Raw genomic sequence first — 20617 nt, 5'->3', positions numbered from 1 at the left:
TCAGATCTTTATTTCCATTTTACATTGGGTATTCACATACAGTTTTACAGTATTTACAGGAACAAATTTGCACAGAGAGAGAGAGAGAGAGAGAGAATTAAAAAATTCAAATTGTATTTCCAATTTAGATTCAGAGATAATTTTGCAATATTTACGACAATAGAGAGAGAGAGAGAGAGAGAGAGAGAATCCCCGAAAGTCCTCAAACTTGAAGTTCTGCAGGCTCATTTCTAGTAGAAGCGTTCGAGTGGCATCTAATGGAAGAGAAAGAGAGAGAGAGAGTGTTTATTTAAGACTTGAAGTATCTCCTGCATTATAATATATGCGAAGAAGGTTAGCTTCCGCATTCGCGCATTAATTTTGCTTATATATGCTGTTGTCAGCGGTACAATGAGTATTAGGAAGTAATATTATGTTATAATAAATATTTTGTAAAACTTTGGCCTACTCGTCTGATGTAATTTTTTATATTTAATGCTAGGTATGTTGTCGCAAGACTGAGGTAAACTTTCGTCGTTGCACTCCTCAAAAAATAAAGAAAGAAAGAAGGAATCCTTTCATTGAATTGTGGCGATAAGTGAAATGGTTGATCGTTTTTTATTGTATTCGAGATATATCTATATGTTATATATATATAGGCTATATCTCACTTGTTGGCCGTGTGGTTGAAATCGCGTCACTGTAGTCCTGAGTTCTTGTCTTCCGTGGTTCGATCCCATGAGACGACGAACTTATTGTCAACTAAAAAATTCCCCTTCGGGTAACATATATGAAAATATATTATTTCCGAGGTAGAGCGAATTGGATATTAAAGGACGTTTGTAGCTTAATGCTTGTATATGAATCACGGTGATGTGATAAAAATTCATTCATTATATATATATATATATATATATATATATATATATATATATATATATATATATACATATATATATATTCATCTATCTCGTTAGTTCATCCCCAACTGCACAGTACTCAAGCATTCGTTTCACATTTCCTGATTACAACACACCGGGTTGACAGTTCACAATGATCCGTGAAGCCTGGTTCACACTATGCCAGTAATTTAGTCAAGTGGCGAGTAATTTAGCTACTAAACGTGTCTGAACACCAAACAGTTTAGTCAAGTAGTTTAGTAAGCAATTTAGTGATTTAGTGTTTAGTCGGACCAAAATGTTCTATTTTTACGGTCAAGTAGTAGCTCCGCCCACTTGTCCTTCGTCCACTAAACCAGTGAGAACACGTGTTGAATTTAGTAATTTAGTGGAGTTCATGAGTTGTAGGTTGCCGCAGAAATGGCACTTCACAGTATAAAAATAAACAAATCAAGCAAAGTGCCTACGCAGATTTGGAGAAAACCATGGATATACCTGGATTTGGAGAGAAGGAGATAAAAGCGAAAATCAAGAACATCAGGTATTTTCCATTTTTATGCCTCCGTAATCAGTGATTCGAGGGCATATAGTTTTTCACCTGTCCGTCTTTGTGTCTGCAAAAACTTTAATCTCGGCCATAACTTTTGATTGGTTACCCACGGGGGCATTAGTGTTTCACAAACACACCTTGTTCAAAATGTGTTTATTCAATTAAGAGAGTTTACTTTAACAAAATGTTTGGAGTTGTATTTTTTTATGTTTGAAAGAATCAATATATGTAATAGTTTTTCCCATTAAATTTATGGGATTTAAACATACCTAATATTATTTTATTTCCTTTTTAAGATTAAAATAGTGTTATTTACCTAATTGTCATATTCGTTGAAACTCCAAATAACAAATTTAATTATAATTTCATGTTAGTAATTTTTTCCAGTTGTGTTAAGGTTAAAATTGGTTAAAAACGGCTATATCTTTTATTAGCCTTTTATAGCTTTGCTGCGTTGCCTGTTCATCTTGCGATGCCTTACACACTAATGTACTCTACTTGACTGGTTGTGCGAACGAAATTGATCAGTTTAGTAGGAAAGCAGTAACTAAACTACTCGCCACTTGACTAAATTACTGGCATAGTGTGAACCAGGCTTTAAGAGATGGAGACCAGCGGGTTTTAGGTTAAATGGACTGGGAACGCAGCGAAGTTGGGTGACGAGGCTTTGAACGGTCCCAGGAAAGCAAAGCTATTTGACTTTTATTCCTTATACCAAACGCGCGGTTGAGCAAACGCGGGTTATTGTACAGCGTACTAGACGAGGCGCTTGACTTTACGGCCATGTGGTTCCGTTTTAAAACCTTTGGTGCCCTAGTGGTAGTTGTGGAATGGGTTTTACACTCTCTCTCTCTCTCTCTCTCTCTCTCTCTCTCTCTCTCTCTCTCTCTCTCTCTTCCTTCCGTTCTTTTTCTTTATCCTGCGTGTGAATTCTCTGTTGTAGTTTATGTTTCATTATATTTTTTATATTAAGAGTGTAACGCAGCTAACCATTTTTTGATTTTCTAAAAGTCTTAATTCTTTGGGTTTAATTTTACAGATGTCTAACGTCAGATGTTTACCCTAATGCTATTCTCCGTGTATTTTAATACATCTTTATCCATTCATTAATGTATTATTTTATTGTTTTTTTTTGATAAGCCAGATCTCTTCTTAATGTATTTCCTTTTACCGTCTCTTACTTCCGAATGAGCACCTTACGCATATTTTTTGGAAGCTTCAATTTCAAGTCAGTTGTCCCTGTCTGCTTGTTCCATATGAATAGGGCTCATCTTCTGAATAATAATAATAATAATAATAATAATAATAATAATAATAATAATAATAATAATAGGAGAGAACCACTTCATCACCGAAGCGATATCAACAGATGATTCACGTTCTCCCTCAGGGCTATCCATATGGCCGCTCCCGTTTAATTTTTTTTTTTTTTTTTATCCGAAGGCGCCATACGTAAATTTGAACGAAGCGCAAGGGAATGAATTCATCTGCCGAGCTACGGATTGTCCACCACTGTTACTTTAACTGTCACCGGTGAATCCGGGCGAGTATCAGATGTCGGTGCGGTTAGACTTGGAAAGCATTCGTTTTATTGCTGGGAACAGTAGCGCTCTGCCTTGAACGCCATCATTTAGTTTCATTTGTTTAGAATTTGTTGTCATTAGGCGGAAGGTGGAATCGATTATGCGCCTTCTTCGTAAAGGTAATGATTTTGTTCATGGTCCGCGTTTTTCGTGGGTTTGTTTTACGTGCAGAGTTATGATTTTTTCAGACCACTGAGCTGATTAACAGCTCAACTAGGGCTGGCCTGAAGGATTAGATTTATTTTACGTGGCTAAGAACCAGTTGGTTACCTAGCAACGGGATCTGCAGCTTATTGTGGAATCCGAGCCACATCATAACGAGAAATGAATTTCTATCACCAGAAATAAATTTCTCTAATTCTTCATTGGCCGGTCGGAGAATCGAGCGCGGGCCCAGCGGAGTGCTAGCCAAGAACGGTACCAACCCGGCCAATGAGGAACTATGATTTTTTCGTATACTTGTCGTTCAGGATTACTATAATATTTTTTTATAGGCTATAGCTGATATTTTCTTGTTGTTGCTTATGAAGATATAAGAGTACGTGCGTGTTTACGAATTAGCCATGTATGTGCCCTTTCTTTGGTGCGTAGACAAACTTTGAAGGAAAGCTTTTTCATCAAATATCACTGAAAACGGTTAATACTTATATACTTCCTCGGTGTCAGGGATGGTCTATAAGTGTATGCCTATACAGTAAAGATTGAAAAATGTGAATATCATTAATTTGGTTTCTACATTGGTCCTGTTTGTTAAGTACAAATATAAATTTGTTGTTTAACGTACGCCAACAAACACCCATTTCAAAATTTAGTAAAAAAATACATACACATAATGTTTGTGTACTCACTTCGATCCATGGCTACGGTGTCATCTAATTTCTGGCCTGCCCGATTATTTGCCGTGATGATGACCTTAGGTCGCGAGAGATGGTGACCCTTCAAATGACCTCTCCTGGAGACCCCTCCCCGGTGGTGACTCCGGCCCTGGGGAAATGGGGAAATAATAGCATTAGGGAAATATGAGCATTGATTCTGTACACTTGAAGGCTTGGAGATATTCAGGTAATGTAGCTGTTGCTTTGAGGAGATTTTAGGCTATCTGGTATGTTGGCCCGTGTAGTCTATGAGCAATTAAAATTGTAGTTTTAGTTATAGTTAAATATATCGGTTGATAGAGGACCTAATAGTTAAATATATCGGTTGGTAGAGAACCTATTTCTGGGTACTTACCTAAAGAGGATTAAACCTGTATCTTATTATTTCTTTGAAGGAAAACTTGAGGAGGTGTAGGGTTTTATAGCAAAGTATTTATACAGAATGGAGAGTAAATTATATGCCTGAAATCGTGGAACAGTAAAGGCCAGCTGTGATTTGCATATTGTGCCAGATTCTACGACCTTTCATAACAGACTAGCTTATGTTGATTATGGAAACTAAGGAAATATTTGGAATTGAGTTTTACTGTCTGGTGTCCTTTGAACAGCGTCACTCACGTGACCTCTCACTTGTAGCATAATAAATAGAGACATTCTCAGTATATTTTTATTCGTTACTTTTCGTTCTCCCACTCGTAGACATGCGCAAGATCTCTTTGGATATGCTTGCTAATCTACAATTTAGTGAAAACATAGCTGAAGGAGGGTATATGTCACTTCATGCAACTAAAATTTAGAGTTTGATAGGATGTTAGACGGATTATAAAAACGCCAGTGCCATGAATTCATTATGTAGTTGCTTCTTGCGTCAGAGCCATGTCTTGTCGAAGACTTCAGTCGCTTAAAAAATTCATATTCTTTTCGTTATCAACATCATTTACGACTTGTTATCACTGTTTAGCAGCTTGAAGCTGCTGTGACATTTACGTAAATTTGGAAACAGCAAAGTCCAGTGCTGTTAAATTTGGAAACAGCAAAGTCCTGTGCTGTTTATTTTGAGGGCACTGCTGAAAATTGGAGAGAAGTATCTGCCACTTTGAACTTGTGTGAAGGATATGTTGTAGTTTTTATTTTGCTGTTGGAAAGTTTGTTTCGGTTTTCAAACAGCTTCAAGTTTATCATGAAAACTGACGCTAATTTAAAAGTGCAGAAAGACGTTCCTTTCTTCATGTTAGGTCAAATGGTCATGCTCTGCAGTCTATCGTCAACCTTTAGGGAGGTAAAAATTCAGACCGGATCTTGATGAGTTTTATAAGGACGGGTTATCGTAACAAGGGACCATTCACCTAATTTCTGTGAATATTTATAAATCTCTGTGGTCTGTTGTTATCACTAGTATGTATGTCACACTTTTTAAATCACTGTAGCACAAAGACACTGTCCCATTCCGTTACCTTTCGTTTTTATTTGATTTTTACCTGTTATACACACATTCATTATTAATTGTTTTGTAGTATTCTGCAAGGCATTCAGCAACTTTGCTGTTGCAATTCAAGCCTCCCTTGTTTCTTGTGTTGTTTATACGATTTTTATAGGATAAAATCCTATTCCCTGTGCATGGGGGTGAATTTCAGGAGGATTTTACTCATTTATCTTATATTCCCTCTCTCCATGTAGCCTAATTCCTTCGTATCAGCGAATGGTCAAGACATTTTGGCTTCGCCCAACAGTAAACACGGCCTGGAAGAGTGCTACTGTGGCCCAGAAACTGCCGGATTTATAGAGAAAGCATTTTTTACGACGTTTTCCCGAGTTGATGCCAGCACTGAGTCAGGTGCGCCGTTTTTATGAGAGGACAACCTCCCCGGTTTTTGTTATGAACAATCGGTGTTGGCTTTTTATGTGCGACTGTGTCCCCTTGAGGCTTGAGAGATTGGCTGCCGGACTTCTGTATGGCATTCCTTGAGTTTTTTTTTTTTTTTTTCAGAGCGTTCCGCTTTCCTTTTCAACAGCTGTTTCCTTCTTTCTTCTGTGAGGTGACGTGATTCCAGTATCTGGAATTATGCCGGAATTGAAAATTTCCTTAGGGAATTGGTTCTGTAGCAACTGGAAGCTGCAGTACTTCTCTCTCATACCTTGGGAATGCCCAAGGAATGGAATTTCTTATTCATAAGTGAGAATTACTTACTTGAATCCTAAGGAGCCTCGTCACTCTTAGTCCCTGAGGTTTATTAATCACTGGCATAGTGTTGTTGCTGATGTACTGAGAAATCTTGTTTTTCGGGATGTCAGTTGAACTCCGTAATTTGAGAACCAGTGCTCTCAGAAACCTTTCTAAGATTCTAATAAGATAGAATTAAGTTTTTAAGTAACAAAATATATTTTTCAAGGTCGAGATTGTTGTGTTAGGGTAAATTATATATAAAATGCATTTGCTTCACATAAGTTTTGAAGTGACAATATTGACTTTTCGAGGCTAAGATTATGTTGTTAAGATAACTTATGCGATTCATTTGCTTCAGATAAAACTTATAACAAAATTTATTCGCTATCTGTAATTAAATCATTTACACCCGCTCCAGGATTGCTGGTGCTGTAGGGTGCAAAGCTAAATTGTTGTTATTGCCAGCTAAGTCAGTTAGTTAAATTATATCTTAATCATTTGCATGCAACACACGCCCATTGTTGTGTCAATGTATTAATCGTACTTTTCCACCAGGAATGCTAGACGCCTGGATTTGCTTGACTTGAGTTTTGAAGTAACAGTGTCATTTATAAAGTTCATTTGCTTCACATAAGCTTTGAAGTAAGAGTATGACTTAAAAATTTCGTTTGGTCAACTAAAGTTTTGAAGTGAAAACTTTTGATTTTATGAGGTCAAGATTTTTGTGTGAAGATAACTTATCAAATTTATTTGTTTCACGTGAGTTTTTGTGCCAACATAATCAGCGAATTAACTTGCGTCACGTGAGATTATTGAGTTAAGATAACCTCTGAAATTAATTTGTTTCACATAAGGTTTGGGCAACAATAAAACTTGTAAAGCTCATTTGCTTTACGTAGTTTTTGAATAATAATAATAATAATAATAATAATAATAATAATAATAATAATAATAATAATAATAATAATAATAATAATAATAATAATGATTTTTCGAGGCCGAGATTATTGTGGTAAGATAACATATAAATAAAATCCCCTTGCTTTACGTGGATTTTGAAGCAACGATATATTGATTTTCCGAGGCCGAGGTTATTGCGTTAACGTATAAAATTTATTTGCTCCAAATAAGTTTTGAAGTGGCAGTTTTGATTTGTCGAGGCTGAGTTTATTGTGCTAAAATAACTTCTTAATGTCATTTGTTTCACATAATTTTAACTAACAATATAACTTAGGGAATTCATTTGCTTTACGTCAGATTCGAAATGATAATATTCATATCTCGAAAGCGAGGTTATTGTATTAAACGAACAAAAATAACATGCTAAATTTCCGTAACTTTTAAAATTACAATATCGTGTTGAGATAACCTATAAATAAAACTCACTTGCTTGACGTAACTTTTGAAGTGGCAATATTGATTTTTCGAGGCTGATGGTATTGCGTTAAAATAACCTACCAAATCCAGCCGCTTTTCGTAACTTTCAAAGTAACAATATTGATTCTTCGGGACCGAGATTAAGCCTTCCATCCGGAAGGGGGGCGTCGCTAAGTTAAAGAGAAAATAACCGCTAGCGTCGGAGGAGGAGGAGGAGGAGGAGGAGGAGGAGGAGGAGGAGGAGGAGGAGGAGGAGGAGGAGGAGGAGGAGGAGGAGGAGGAGGAGGAGGAGGAGGAATCGTCTCTTTCCTTAAGCCGGACACGTAGCCCCGCATCAATTTTTCCCGGTGATGCACAAAGTTATCGGACAGACGCGACTTCAATGGAAATGGGGAAACGAAACACAAAAATCGGGAACGAGAGAGAGAGAGAGAGAGAGAGAGAGAGAGAGAGAGAGAGAGAGAGAGAGAGAGAGAGAGAGAGAGAGAGAGCAGGGAAACACGTTCTCTTTACCTGGAAGGCTGGTGTTAGGTCGTACCCAAGTATTGCTACTGTATTTTTTTCTTTGTTTAAAGTAAAACCTCTGTATTTTATTTTATTTATCATTATTTTGGTTTTTCGTTGCACAGGTCATTCATATATAAGAACGACCCCTTTTAATTACACAGGTACTGAACACTGATATTATTACTTACTGCAATCAGCGTTGCTTTTGATTAAATGGTAACTGTATTAACACCTTTTTCATCCTTTCCAAAATTTTCATTTTTATAACCTAAAAATTTTCCAAAATTTTCATTTTTATAACCTAAAAATTTTCCAAAATTTTCATTCTTATAACCTAAAAATTTTACTTCTTCGGTTCTTTAGGTCATTTGAATTTGTGGCATGCTCGTAATTATAATCTATTCTAAAACCAGAATTTGTAGTGGCTTGTCAGAGAACCTTTTGAATCGAGTTATCTTTTGAAGAAATTCCATTCGGAAAAAAGGACGGTCTACCATTCATGTTTTCAATTAGTTTGACCAAAGAGAAATGAGGTTGTCCGGTTCGAGTTTCCTGGCAAGTCTCAAGGCCTGGTGCTCTCTCTGGCAGTTGTTTCTTAACGTTATTAGATGTAAAAAATGAAGTTAAATCATATTGTGGCTGTTTGATAGGAATGAATTTATCGCTGCTCGGTCTTCACTATTTTGTTCGCCTTTGGAAGTCATTTTCCGTACAGAAGATTTGACATTTAAGCTTCCCCGTAGGGGGTGGGGTTAGTGCCGTCAGTGCACCTCACGTGGTGCACTGTAGGCATTACCTAAGGGTCTTTGCAGAGTCTCTTCGGCCCCTAGCGTCAACCTCTCTTATTTCTTTTACTGTACCTCCGTTCATTGTCTCTCTTTTTTCCCATTTGCATGTCGACCCTCTCTAAAAATTGTTTCCCTAATGCAACTGCTTTGAGGTTTTCCTCCTGTTACACCTTTCAAACCTTACTTTGTTTTCCTTTGAGCGCTGAATGACCTCATAGGTCCCAGCGCTTGGGCTTTTGCCTAAATTCTGCATTCTACCCTTTTAAAACAGAACTCCCTGTACTCTCGATTACTAATCCAATCGAGATCAGAAAAACTTTTCCTTGTTACCAGAGGGTTTTTGACTTGAGATTTGCTGCATTACTCCAGAAACCTGAACAAGGAATAAAGAGAAGTGAAACGTCAATGAAGTTAAAGTCCTCCTGTGCCTTTGTAGGCTCATAGGGCAGACGCTGATCTCCTGGTCCTGAGGCCGACAGCCAGTGGGGAAATGAGTAAAATGTAAATGTACTATAAAGTGGAGATGACGAAGGTAATACTGATAAAGAAACCCCACTGAAACAGCCGCACAATATATGTATAAGATACCTCACATTCACACCAAAATAAAAATAAATCTAAAAAAATTATATGAATATTCACTGTCAGTGCATTGTAGAATACATGTTGAATGGATAGAAAAAAACTAAAATAAAATGAACTGTTAGAACATATTCAAGTTCTCTGGAAGGCAGTTCGTGAATCGGTACGAATAGAAATATCTCCGCTGACTCTGCATTCTTGTAATCATCAGTATGCGACTCCACGTGGAGCTTCTCACACGTAGTGGAAATATCTAGGTGGAGACGTGAAGAGGAAAATGATTTTATCGAAGTGTTTCTAAATGAAATTCATAAATTCACATCTTATCCGGAATGTTGTGTATAGCTGTTCCTTTTTTTATATAAATTATATTCATAATCTTATCCGGAACGCTGTATAGCTGTTCATTTTTTTGATAAATGAATTTCATGTCTTATCTGGAACGTTGTATAGCTGTTTCTTTAATTTATTTTTTGATAGGAGTGTTCTTTAACTCCATGTCAAAGGCAGGACAGGTACTTGCAGTGGGATTTGGGATTCATTTTGAAAGTAGGACAGGTACTTGCAGTGGGATTTGGAATTCATTTTGAAAGTAGGACAGGTACTTGCAGTGGGATTTGGAATTCATTTTGAAAGTAGGACAGGTACTTGCAGTGGGATTTGGAATTCATTTTGAAAGTAGGACAGGTACTTGCAGTGGGATTTGGAATTCATTTTGAAAGTAGGACAGGTACTTGCAGTGGGATTTGGAATTCATTTTGAAAGTAGGACAGGTACTTGCAGTGGGATTTGGAATTCACAAAAAAATTTAAGGCAAAATAAATGGATTTTTCATTCGGTTAAATGTTCGTAATTGACAAAATTTAGCAAGGGCTGAATTCTAACGTTTGATATGAAGGGTCCGTCGTTTTCAAATGTAAACAATCTTGATTGTTTATCGAGACGGCAGGTCCCTCTCCTGAGGACCTTACGTACCATCCGAAGCCCCAACTAATGTCCTTTCAGGCTACATACTTATGTTAGGACCAGTGGTGATAGAGGCTGGACATTGGCAGACTTAAACGATTCATTATTCTTATTACACAATTATAATACCCTATATTTAGTTTTCCTGAGTCGGGTATGAGACTAGGCAAACGCGCATGAATTTATTTTAATGGCAATATCCGGTATTAAATGTATTTGGCGCTACACATCGTGATATTTAATATATTCCCAGTGACTGAAAAATTACCATAGGAACTTAAGAAGAAAGTAAGGTAAAATGTCTAGAAATGAATTGTTGCTACCTTTCACACCTAACTTGAAAACATACTACCGCTCTTGCAAGGTACTTTATTCTCTTGTTACTATCACATGCAGTATGCCTTTCCTTAGGTCTCTTGTGGTTACGTAATACGTTTTTCCTATTGCCATTTCAGCGTGAGACGCGGGGGATGGCCAGGAGGCTGAATTCTGACAACCAGAGGCGAAGATCTCGACTGCTTTTAAGGTTAGTGATGCTACGTTGTCTGGGCCCTTCTTGTTCGGATTGGAGTGCTCGGTAGATATGCTTAAATTTTGGGATGATTTTTTTTTTTTTTTGCATGTCTGTGATATGTTTTACCTCCCTGTCCGTTCCATTTGTCTGTCCGTCTGTCACACTCATTCTGTGAATTATTTCCGTCAGAACGGTTGGATTTCATTCATATTTAGCGCTTAACTTCCAGTGGACAGAACTGTGATGAGTTATCAGGTGGTCATCAAGGTTTGACAGTTTTGACTTTTAAATTTAGATTTTTTTCCGAATCTCAGATCTTGCTTGAATTTAGAAAATGTTCCATTTTGCACATTTTAAAAAGATTTCGTTGGTATTTTGCACATAATTTTTGAACTTCAAATACCTTAGTTAGGGGGAGAATGATAGTTTCCAGAGCGGGGAATGGGGAGGGGGGTGAGAATTAGGGAGCCGGTTTCTGGAGAATTCGGGTGGTAGGCCAAGTTGCTATTGCCTGGGGCATGGAGGGCTATTTTTGTATTTTTATTTGATTTAATGAGGCTGTTCTAGCGAGTGATTTCTGGATCAATATGCTAGATTTGTCATCGTAACGTTTATTGCCATTGATGTTAATGTGGACCTGTTTTGTGGTTAGGGTCGTCAGGGCACCTCGAGCTTTGCACAGTAGGCATTACCAAAGGGTGTTAGGGGAGTTCCCTCGGCCCAAAGTTGCATCCATTCGATAACCTTGTATTTGACATCTGTTCCCGATTCCGGTCTTGCTTTGCTTTGCAGCCACTCCATTTCCTTCTTGTCAACATCGTAAGCACTGAAAATGGCTGAAAGTGCCATTGTTCTAGGCTTTATAGCCTGAGTCTCACCATCCATTAACCACTGATGTATGTTTTTTAGAAAACGGGTGTTTCCTGCAGACAGAAAAAGAAGGCACGTCAGTAAATGGCTGAAAGGAGTCGTGTGTATATATGCTAATGGGGCTGTAATATTCATTAAAGAAAGTATAAATGACGTAGGCAACTTTGGTGACTGAGCTGATTGCTTTTTGGGGGGGAGGTTCGCACGATCTTTTTAACCTCCGTAGTTATTCTCGCTCCGGCTTGAGAGATTTTAGCGCATGGAATCTTTTCCTATCTTTCCCTAAATCATCCAAGGCGATTGAAGCTCTAGACGGCTCTCTCATACATCTCGTGGGTTTAATTGATGGAAAAGTTGTAATCCATCCCACTCATATGTACGGATAGATCTTTAAAAGTTGGCAGAAAATAGCGAGCAAATTCTGACAGATGTCACACTTGAGTTGTGTGACCACTACTATAGAATAATGTGGGAATGAATGAGCTACTGTGCGTTCAGAGGTGTCATGGCGGAAATCGAATGGTTGACGAATAACGCAGACTGCTATACGTCGCTTTTCTTCTGTTTTTAGTTCTGGGAAGATAAATGTATCCTGTTTATTGCTTTTACATGTGTAAGAGACTTTTAGCTTAATCAGCACCCTCTCCCACAGACTTGTAACCTCTCATATTACGTGATTGTAGACTCCGGTTAATTATCTCCATGGTTTTAGCTTTAGGTTTCAAAATCCGCAGTTGAATTTGCGAAAAACAAATTGAATTCTTGGCCAAAGGAAAGAGACGCAATCAAAATATTGGTTTTGAAAGCATTGAAATAATTTACATACTCCGGGAAGCAGTTTGCAGCTATTTAACATCTGTTGAAAGTTCTTCCACAGATAAGTAGATATACATGTTAATGACAACGATGACATAATGTTTTGTGACAGTGCAGTGTATGACCTCTTTAAGGCTTAAATAATTTCTCCATCTTTACCCAGAACAGACAAGAGTATCATATATTGCGTCTATGTATGTAGTCAAGTATGTACTGTATGTATGTAGGCACTGCATAGAACGACCGTACAGGTATAGGTATAGGTACAGGTACCCGTACAGGTACACTCTGGGGAATAAAATGAAGGCTGTGATTGCGGAAAGCATTTCGCGAGAGTAGAACTTCCATGAAAGTGACAAAAAACTTGCAAGGAAGTCTCGCCTTTCACTGAATAATTCAAGAAATTATCAGGAGAAGGGTAAACCTGGTAGATCTCGCGTAAACTAGTTCAGGGACACAGCAAATGTCAGTTGTCTTCTGTTACCGTGGAATCTTATAAACGCAAATCAGCCAAAATCGCAGGTGAGATTGCAAAGTTTTTTTTTATTCAGGTGACGTATTTGTCTGGGATGTGGCATAAATCACCCCTGTAGGAGAAACCTTTTTATTTTTTATGGTCGCTTTACCACTGAAGAAAGTTCAGCAAAGCGTCGTGCATGAAAAGTATGACCACTGCTCGGTTAGAACGTGGGAGTACTGGCTTACGGTGCGTTCAGATGGCACCCCAACAGGCGGTGAAATCAGATTATTAACCATTACGGCAGATTAACATTCTCCATTTTCCTAACTTTTGAGCTTGGGAATGTGCAGTAAGATCACTGATGCAGGTTTGTTACAGTGTGGAGACACGCGGTTTATCGCGGAGTCGACTCTGTGGGAATTGTCATCTGTCAATTTAATGCCAGAAATAAAAGTAGATCTTAATTGCTTGAGAAATTATCCGTTCTGGAACACGACTGAGATAGAAGCTTAACGAAGCTTTTTCATTGCGAGATTCAGTGGCTGGTGAATGAGATAAATGTGGAAAACGTCTTGAAGTTTAATGATCTATGTCTATTCAAGGATTTCTTTTCTTTTCGTTGGGCGAATAACTTATTTATTTAGATGTTACGACATTTTCTCAGAAATATCCGCAGAAGATTAATTTCCTTTCGCCAGTGTTACAATTAAATCGCAGAATGTTTTTCCTGAACTTCGCTTTTATGAAAAAGACGGGACCTGAGTAATGCTGTATTTAAATTTCTACTAGATAGTTTTAAGTGTAGTAATTTCTTGTACTTGAATTTCACAAAACTGAACTGGATTGTTAAACGCAATCTTGAGTTAATAGAACATAACGAGCTAATAAATTGGAATGAATGAAATGTAACTAATCCGATGTCTATAACTTTAGCCCAGATATGGATGGGCTTCTTTTTACTATATAAATCCCCGGGGAAGGAAATAAGCTTCGTGATATCACTTTTTAGTAGCACTGATTCCTTGACCTACAATATATAAGATAAACTCTAGCCTGCAGAAATTCTTTGAGAAATAAATGTCATTAAGCTGACAGTGATATTAAGCGAGAAGAAACTTACGAGCGGTTCAGCAAGTATATTAACCTGAGTTAAGTGTAAAACTGTGACATACGAAGCATAAATGGTTCCTAAGCCTTGTCTAGAACTAGTAAGGGGAAGTTTAAGCATACGACAACATGATAGATCTTAGCTAAGATATGAAAGGTTACAGGGAGATCTGCTTGCGCTCTATGGAATATTCGTGGATCATGAAACTCATCGTCTGTCAAGGGGGAAAGCTCAGTTGAGAAAGTGCTACTAGGTTTGAAATATAGAGGAACTAAGAATTATGACGTTGCACGGAGTGCACCAAGAAGAAAATTGTGGAAAGAATTGGCAATGATGCATTACTTAATGAAGGATTGTGAGAAAACCTCGTTCGTGTGTGTGAGTGAAGCCTCCCAGGCTACATACTGAACTGTGTGGCGTTTATCTTGAGACGCCTTCGTCACAGCCACCTTCCACAATTAACACCTTTTTTTTTTCTCTCTCTCTGGATGGCTGAATTTTGCCAGAATGGAGAGTGTCTCTCGTCCTCCTATTTCTTCTGCATAGATCTTATGAAGATGTTGGGTTCGTGACCCGGTTGTTTTACGGAATCGTTTTGCATCGAAAATCTTAATCTAGTTTTTTTCCCCAGCTATTTATAATCTGACTTTGTATACGGATGTCAAATCTTGCAGTGCCTTTATACTCTTATTAAGCTTAGCTAGAACTGGGGTGTCGTTACCGTTTCTTCATTGTTTGCTATTCAGAACTGTAACTTATATTTGGTAAATAAAAAAAAAAAAAAAAAAAATATATATATATATATATATATATATATATATATATATATATATATATATATATATATATATATATATATATGAAAAAGTTACAGTGAATAGAAAGAATCCTAAACAGAAACGTCATTAGGTTTTTAAAAACTTATTTGGTATGCAGAAGACAGACTATCCTTCAGCCCCGTAGCATTTTTTCTCTTCGTATTTCCGTGTTGAGCCTTCAAGAGTTTCTTGTGGTGAATGAAATGAAAGTATTTTGCTTTAAGAAACCCAACCGCAGTCTAATGCAGTCACTTTCAAAGAGTGTTGGGTTGGTTTCACTCAATTTCACATTTTTTTTGTAAGTTTTTTTATAGCGTTTTCCCGATTTGAAGTTAGATGGTTTTAGATTGTCATCCATCAGTATTAGTGCCTCTACACTCTTTGGAGTTAGATTATCTTATTGTTTTATAAGGTTATTTTAATTTGGCTCTTCTCATTCTTCGTCATAATGCATCACTCTCATAGCCTTCCTTTGACATAGCCTGCCTGCATAACCTGTGTCCTGTACTTTAGGCTAAATATTTTTTATAAAACACCGTCTCTGTTTTATTAAGGTTATACGTCTGTCCAGGTGACGTTCCAACTTGAATCAATTTGGTCATCGTAGTGTAAATAGTTCTGTGTCTTGACCGTGTGTGTTTAGAATATTTCCTTTCGGTGGCGTTTTGACACGTAACTAAGACCTTTGGCTAAGATGTCGTTTCTCGTCTCTTTTCGAGACATTTGACTGCTTGGAAAATGGTCCATTCATTCAAAAAGAAATTTAGATAATTATTTTTATCGTGATGTTAGAGACCTCTTCTTGAACAGATAGGTTTGTCTGTTCAAGAAGATAGAGCACTTTCTTATCAATATATTCTGCCATAGAGCGCTTTCTTATCAATATATTTCTGACACAGAGCACTTTCTTATCAATATATATCTGACATAGAGCACTTTCTTATCAATACATTTCTGACATAGAGCACTTTCTTATCAATATATCTCTGACATAGAGCACTTTCTTATCAGTATATTTCTGACATAGAGCACTTTCTTATCAATATATATCTGACATAGAACACTTTCTTATCAACATATTTCTGACGTAGAGCACTTTCTTATTAATATATTTCTGACACAGCACTTTCTTATCAATATATTTCTGACATAAAGCACTTTCTTATCAATATATCTCTGACATAGAGCACTTTCTTATCAATATATTTCTGACGTAAAGCACTTTCTTATCAATATATTTGTGACATAGAGCACTTTCTTATCAACATATTTCTGACATAGACCACTTTCTTATCAATATATTTCTGACATAGTGCACTTTCTTATCAATATACCTCTGACATAGATCACTTTCTTTTCAATATATCTCTGACATAGAGCACTTTCTTATCAGACATATGCGAACAGTGAAACTTCAGCGCCAAACACTGTCCTTGTCACAAGTGTAATTAATTTCAGTGTAGAAAAGTCTTAGCGTTTTGACAACACGTAAAATCTGACAAAGATTTAGGGACGGAAATCTACTGTGGGAAGTTCTGGAAATAAAATTATACAAATATCAGGGAAGGTCAAAGTTCAAGTTGTGGTAATATGCATATCTGTAGACAAACTTAAAAAGAGAGAGAGAGAGAGAGAGAGAGAGAGAGAGAGAGAGAGAGAGAGAGAGAGAGAGAGAGAGAGAGAGAGAGAGAATTTATAGGACGCCCAGGTTGTCCTCAAAGATAAACTGGTTTTATTATCAGTGTGCCTAAGAATCCTGTAACACTCTGTAATTCAGTATGAAGAAAAAATATGAATAACTTTCGAAAGAGAACAGGGAAAGCGATAGAGAAAGTATTATGATCGCTCATTTCTTTCTGCGATGAAAGCGTTTGATTTTTCATTTACTTTTTCCAATGGTATCTCTTCTCACCTTTCCCCCGCAGGGGGGTGAGTGCCGTCAGTGCACCTCATGCGGTGCACTGTAGGCAAAACTTAAGGCTCTTTGCAGCAACCCCTTTCGTTCGTTTTACCGTACCTCCTTTCATATTCTCTTTCTTCCACCTTCCTTTCCACCCTATCTTAACTTCCTCCCGTTACACCTTCCAAACCTTTTACCGTCAATTTCCTTCAGCGCTGAATTACTTCATAGGTCCCAGTGCTTGGCCCTTGGCCAAAATTCTATATCCAATTCAGTCCTCACCTTTTCCGTTTTCCTATTCTTTACTGGCCATTTTTTCTTGACTCCCCTCTTGTCCTTCCCATTCGCATGCAGAAGGTTTTCTACTTTTCTAAATCTTCTCTTCTCCTGTCAGCCGTCTCCTGAAACTCTTCAAAGGGCCGGCGGAATTGCAGTGGAGTCAATTAAGTCCTGACCTAGTTACAACATCTCTTAACTTCTGACCTGGTTGTAACATCTCTTAACTTCTGACCTGGTTATAACATCTTCTTAACTTCTGACCTGGTTATAACATCTCTTAACTTCTGACCTGGTTATAACATCTCTTAACTTCTGACCTGGTTATAATATCTCTTAACTTCTGACGTACTTATAACATCTCTTAACTTCTGACCTGGTTATAACATCTCTTAACTTCTGACCTAGTTATAACATCTCCGGCTGAGGGAGAGCGAACATCGTGGAGGCCGAGACCTCCCAGAAGAAAAAAATATTTTTAAAAAAATTTTAGGCCTAATGTTTCACGGAACTTCTCAGCACGGTTCAGTTGTTTGGAAATTCGTCACGTGAATCCGTCATTATGGTAGGCTTGAGAGGCGGATTGTTACGATTTTCGGAAAGTCCACACCTCGTGTTCATAGTTTAACCAGTCGGGGACTGGCATGTTTGTAAATTGATTGCTTGACGTCAGACTGGCGTCAGTTAACTCAAGCAGTTCTCAGACTCTCAATTTCTACACAGCTGATAAAGTTTCTGACAGACTGGAAAGCAGTATCCGAAATCATCTTCAAAGAAGAATTTATCTAACTTATGTTATTTACGAGTTGCTTTCCACACACGTTTGACTAAAGTTATCGATATGCAAATATGAACCTCCGTAGATATGAGAAAAACAACACAAATGGATTTAAATTTGACATATATATGTTACAGGGAGATAGCGAAACCAGGCATTTCGCGAACTGCCTGAAATCTCAGGCAGATAGTGAAATGCACTTAGGGACATTAATTTTGATCCACCCAGGGGCTAGTACTAAACACGGCGAAACAGTGACTCACCTTAGTACTAGGGCCTGGGGCGTGTCAAATGTATTTCGCCGTGTTTAGTACAAGTCCTTGGGGGATCAAATGTCCGTGTAAGTGCATTTCATTATCTGCGTACTAAACGCGGTGAAATACATTTGACCTCCAGGGGCTAGTACTAAAATCGGCGAAACAGTGTAGGTGAGTCACTGTTTCGGCGTGTTTAGTACTAGCCCCTGGGGAGATCAAATGTCCCGAAGTGCACTTCGCTATCTGCCTGAAATTTCAGGCATTTCGTGAAATCCCTGGTCTCGCTATCTGCCTGTAACATATACATGTCAAATTTAAACCCGTTTGCGTTGCTTTTCTCATATCTACGAAGGTCCATATTTGCATATCGATAATTTGAGTCAGACATGTGTGGAAAGCAACTCGTAATTAGCATAAGTTAGATAAATTCTTCTTCTTCGAAGATGATTTCGGATATTGGTTTCCAGTCCGTCAGAAACGAAACTCACAGCAGGTGTGTAGAAACTGAGAGTCTGAGAATTGCTTTAGTTAATTGACGCCAGTTTGACGTCAATCAATCAGTCATTCAGCCAACATTTCATGCCTCTGAGCCCATCAAATATGGAATCCCCTGGTCCTCTCTTGGTGTCAGAGAGACAAAGTTGACGTCTGACTAAGTCAGCGATAAAATTGGTGCCGTTATTTGAAGCTGGTTTGCACGTCACATTATCTAACACGTTCCTTTGTAGTTTAATGCTGTTCACCTTGGATTGTAATACATTTTCATCTGTTTATTAATTTATTAATTAATTTTTTTCTTTTTCTGGCTTCATTTCACTTTACCTCCTCTTATTTCCTAATGAACACCTTAATATTCTTTGGAAGTTTGAATTTCAAGTCGGTGGCCCCTTTGGTGGGCTTCTTGTTCCATATGAATAGGGTTCATCCTCTGAATAATAATAATAATAATAATAATAATAATAATAATAATAATAATAATGTTGATGATGGTGATATTTTAGTTAAATGATAATTATATTTTAGTTTAATGATAATGACATTTCAAAATAATAATAATAATAATAATAATAATAATAATAATAATAATGATAATAATAATAATAATTATAATAATAATAATGCTAATAATAATAACAACCATCATCATCATCATCATCATCATAATGATATTTTAGTTTAATGATAATGACAGTTTAAATTTAGTGACATTTTAAGGAGGGGTAATGTGACAATAAACGAGGACTACTTCTTCTTCTTCCTCTCTTCCTTCCTTACCTCCACTACCTCCTCTGGTGAGTTGACTTTGTGCGTGTCTTTTGTAGATGCTTCGGTCTCATCTTCTTCTTCTTCTTCTTCTTCTTCTTCTTGAGTTTTGTCTGTCGTAACTATTTCTCGGTGGTCAGCAATCTCCTGACTCATATCGCTTTGCACTGTTTATTCATCTGTGTGTATATATGTATGCATAATATATATATATATATATATATATATATATATATATATATATATATATGATATAAAATATATACAGTATATATATATATATATATATATATAATATATATATATATATATATATATATATATATATATATATATATATATATATATATATATATATATATATATATATATATATATATATATATATATATATATATATATGATTATTATCACATTTGTACGTGATTCATTTATCACACATTGCCCCAGGTGAAAAATAAGAGCCGGGGTGTGGGTCGTGACCGGTTTCGACTTTATTGCCGAGCCATTGACGAAGGACTGTGGTAGTGTGTGATATATACATATATATATTTATTTATATATATTTATATTGTGTATATATATTGTTTTATATATTTGATATATTGTATATATATACGTATATAATTATGTATATTGTGTGTGTATTCTCTATAGTGGTGTATCATTTAAAGCCAACAGTTTTCCAGTTGCCTTTACATTTCGTTATCTTTTAGTGGAAAAAGGGCTTGTCTGAACAGCCGCCATAGGTTTGCTTGAGAAAAAGATTATGCCTGAAAGTGTATTTTCAGCCACAAGTAACCTTTTAATATCGAATTCCCTTTACCGTGGGAATAACCTACTTTCAAAGGGAATTACTTATGGTGAGTGGACCTGCCCTGACCAAAATTCGAACATAACGGTTTTTAGGGTCGAAGATTAGGGTGATAGTGACCTTATCCACTCTCCCCGAATTTGTACAGGACATTTGTGAGAATGTCGCTGTTGCCCAGGTAGAGCGTAGATTCGAATCCTGATAGGGTAGTACTTTGAATAATTCCCTTTGGGTTTACGTTATTCCTGATGTAAAGTGAATACGATAATGATGTTAAGATTCTAATTAATATTTGAGGCTATAGAACTTTAGTGTGTAAATAGTGATAGAACTCTGTCTGTTTAACTATCTGTCTGTCTATCTATCTATCTATCTATCTATCTATCTATCTATCTATCTATCTATCTATATATATATATATATATATATATATATATATATATATATATATATATATATACATACCGTATATA

The 20617-nt window shown here is 36.9% G+C and overlaps 1 protein-coding gene across 1 annotated transcript in view; it reads right to left on the bottom strand.

Annotated features, from left to right (window-relative positions):
- The window catches only part of LOC136832903 (uncharacterized), a 31320-nt gene extending 11819 nt beyond the window's left edge, over positions 1-19501 (bottom strand). The window contains exons 1-2 of the mRNA XM_067094559.1: positions 19343-19501; positions 3860-3995 (exon numbers count right to left, since the gene is read on the bottom strand). Coding sequence (XP_066950660.1) covers positions 3860-3995; positions 19343-19486 — 280 coding nt within the window. The 5' untranslated portion in view covers positions 19487-19501. The remainder of the gene's footprint in view (positions 1-3859; positions 3996-19342) is intronic.
- Positions 19502-20617: the final 1116 nt, after the last annotated feature.

This window comes from Macrobrachium rosenbergii, chromosome 50 (genome assembly GCF_040412425.1).
Source record: "Macrobrachium rosenbergii isolate ZJJX-2024 chromosome 50, ASM4041242v1, whole genome shotgun sequence".
NCBI classification, from domain to species: Eukaryota; Metazoa; Arthropoda; class Malacostraca; order Decapoda; family Palaemonidae; genus Macrobrachium; species Macrobrachium rosenbergii.
Note: the sequence above shows the minus strand (reverse complement) of the source record. Positions and strands in the feature narration are given on the sequence as shown.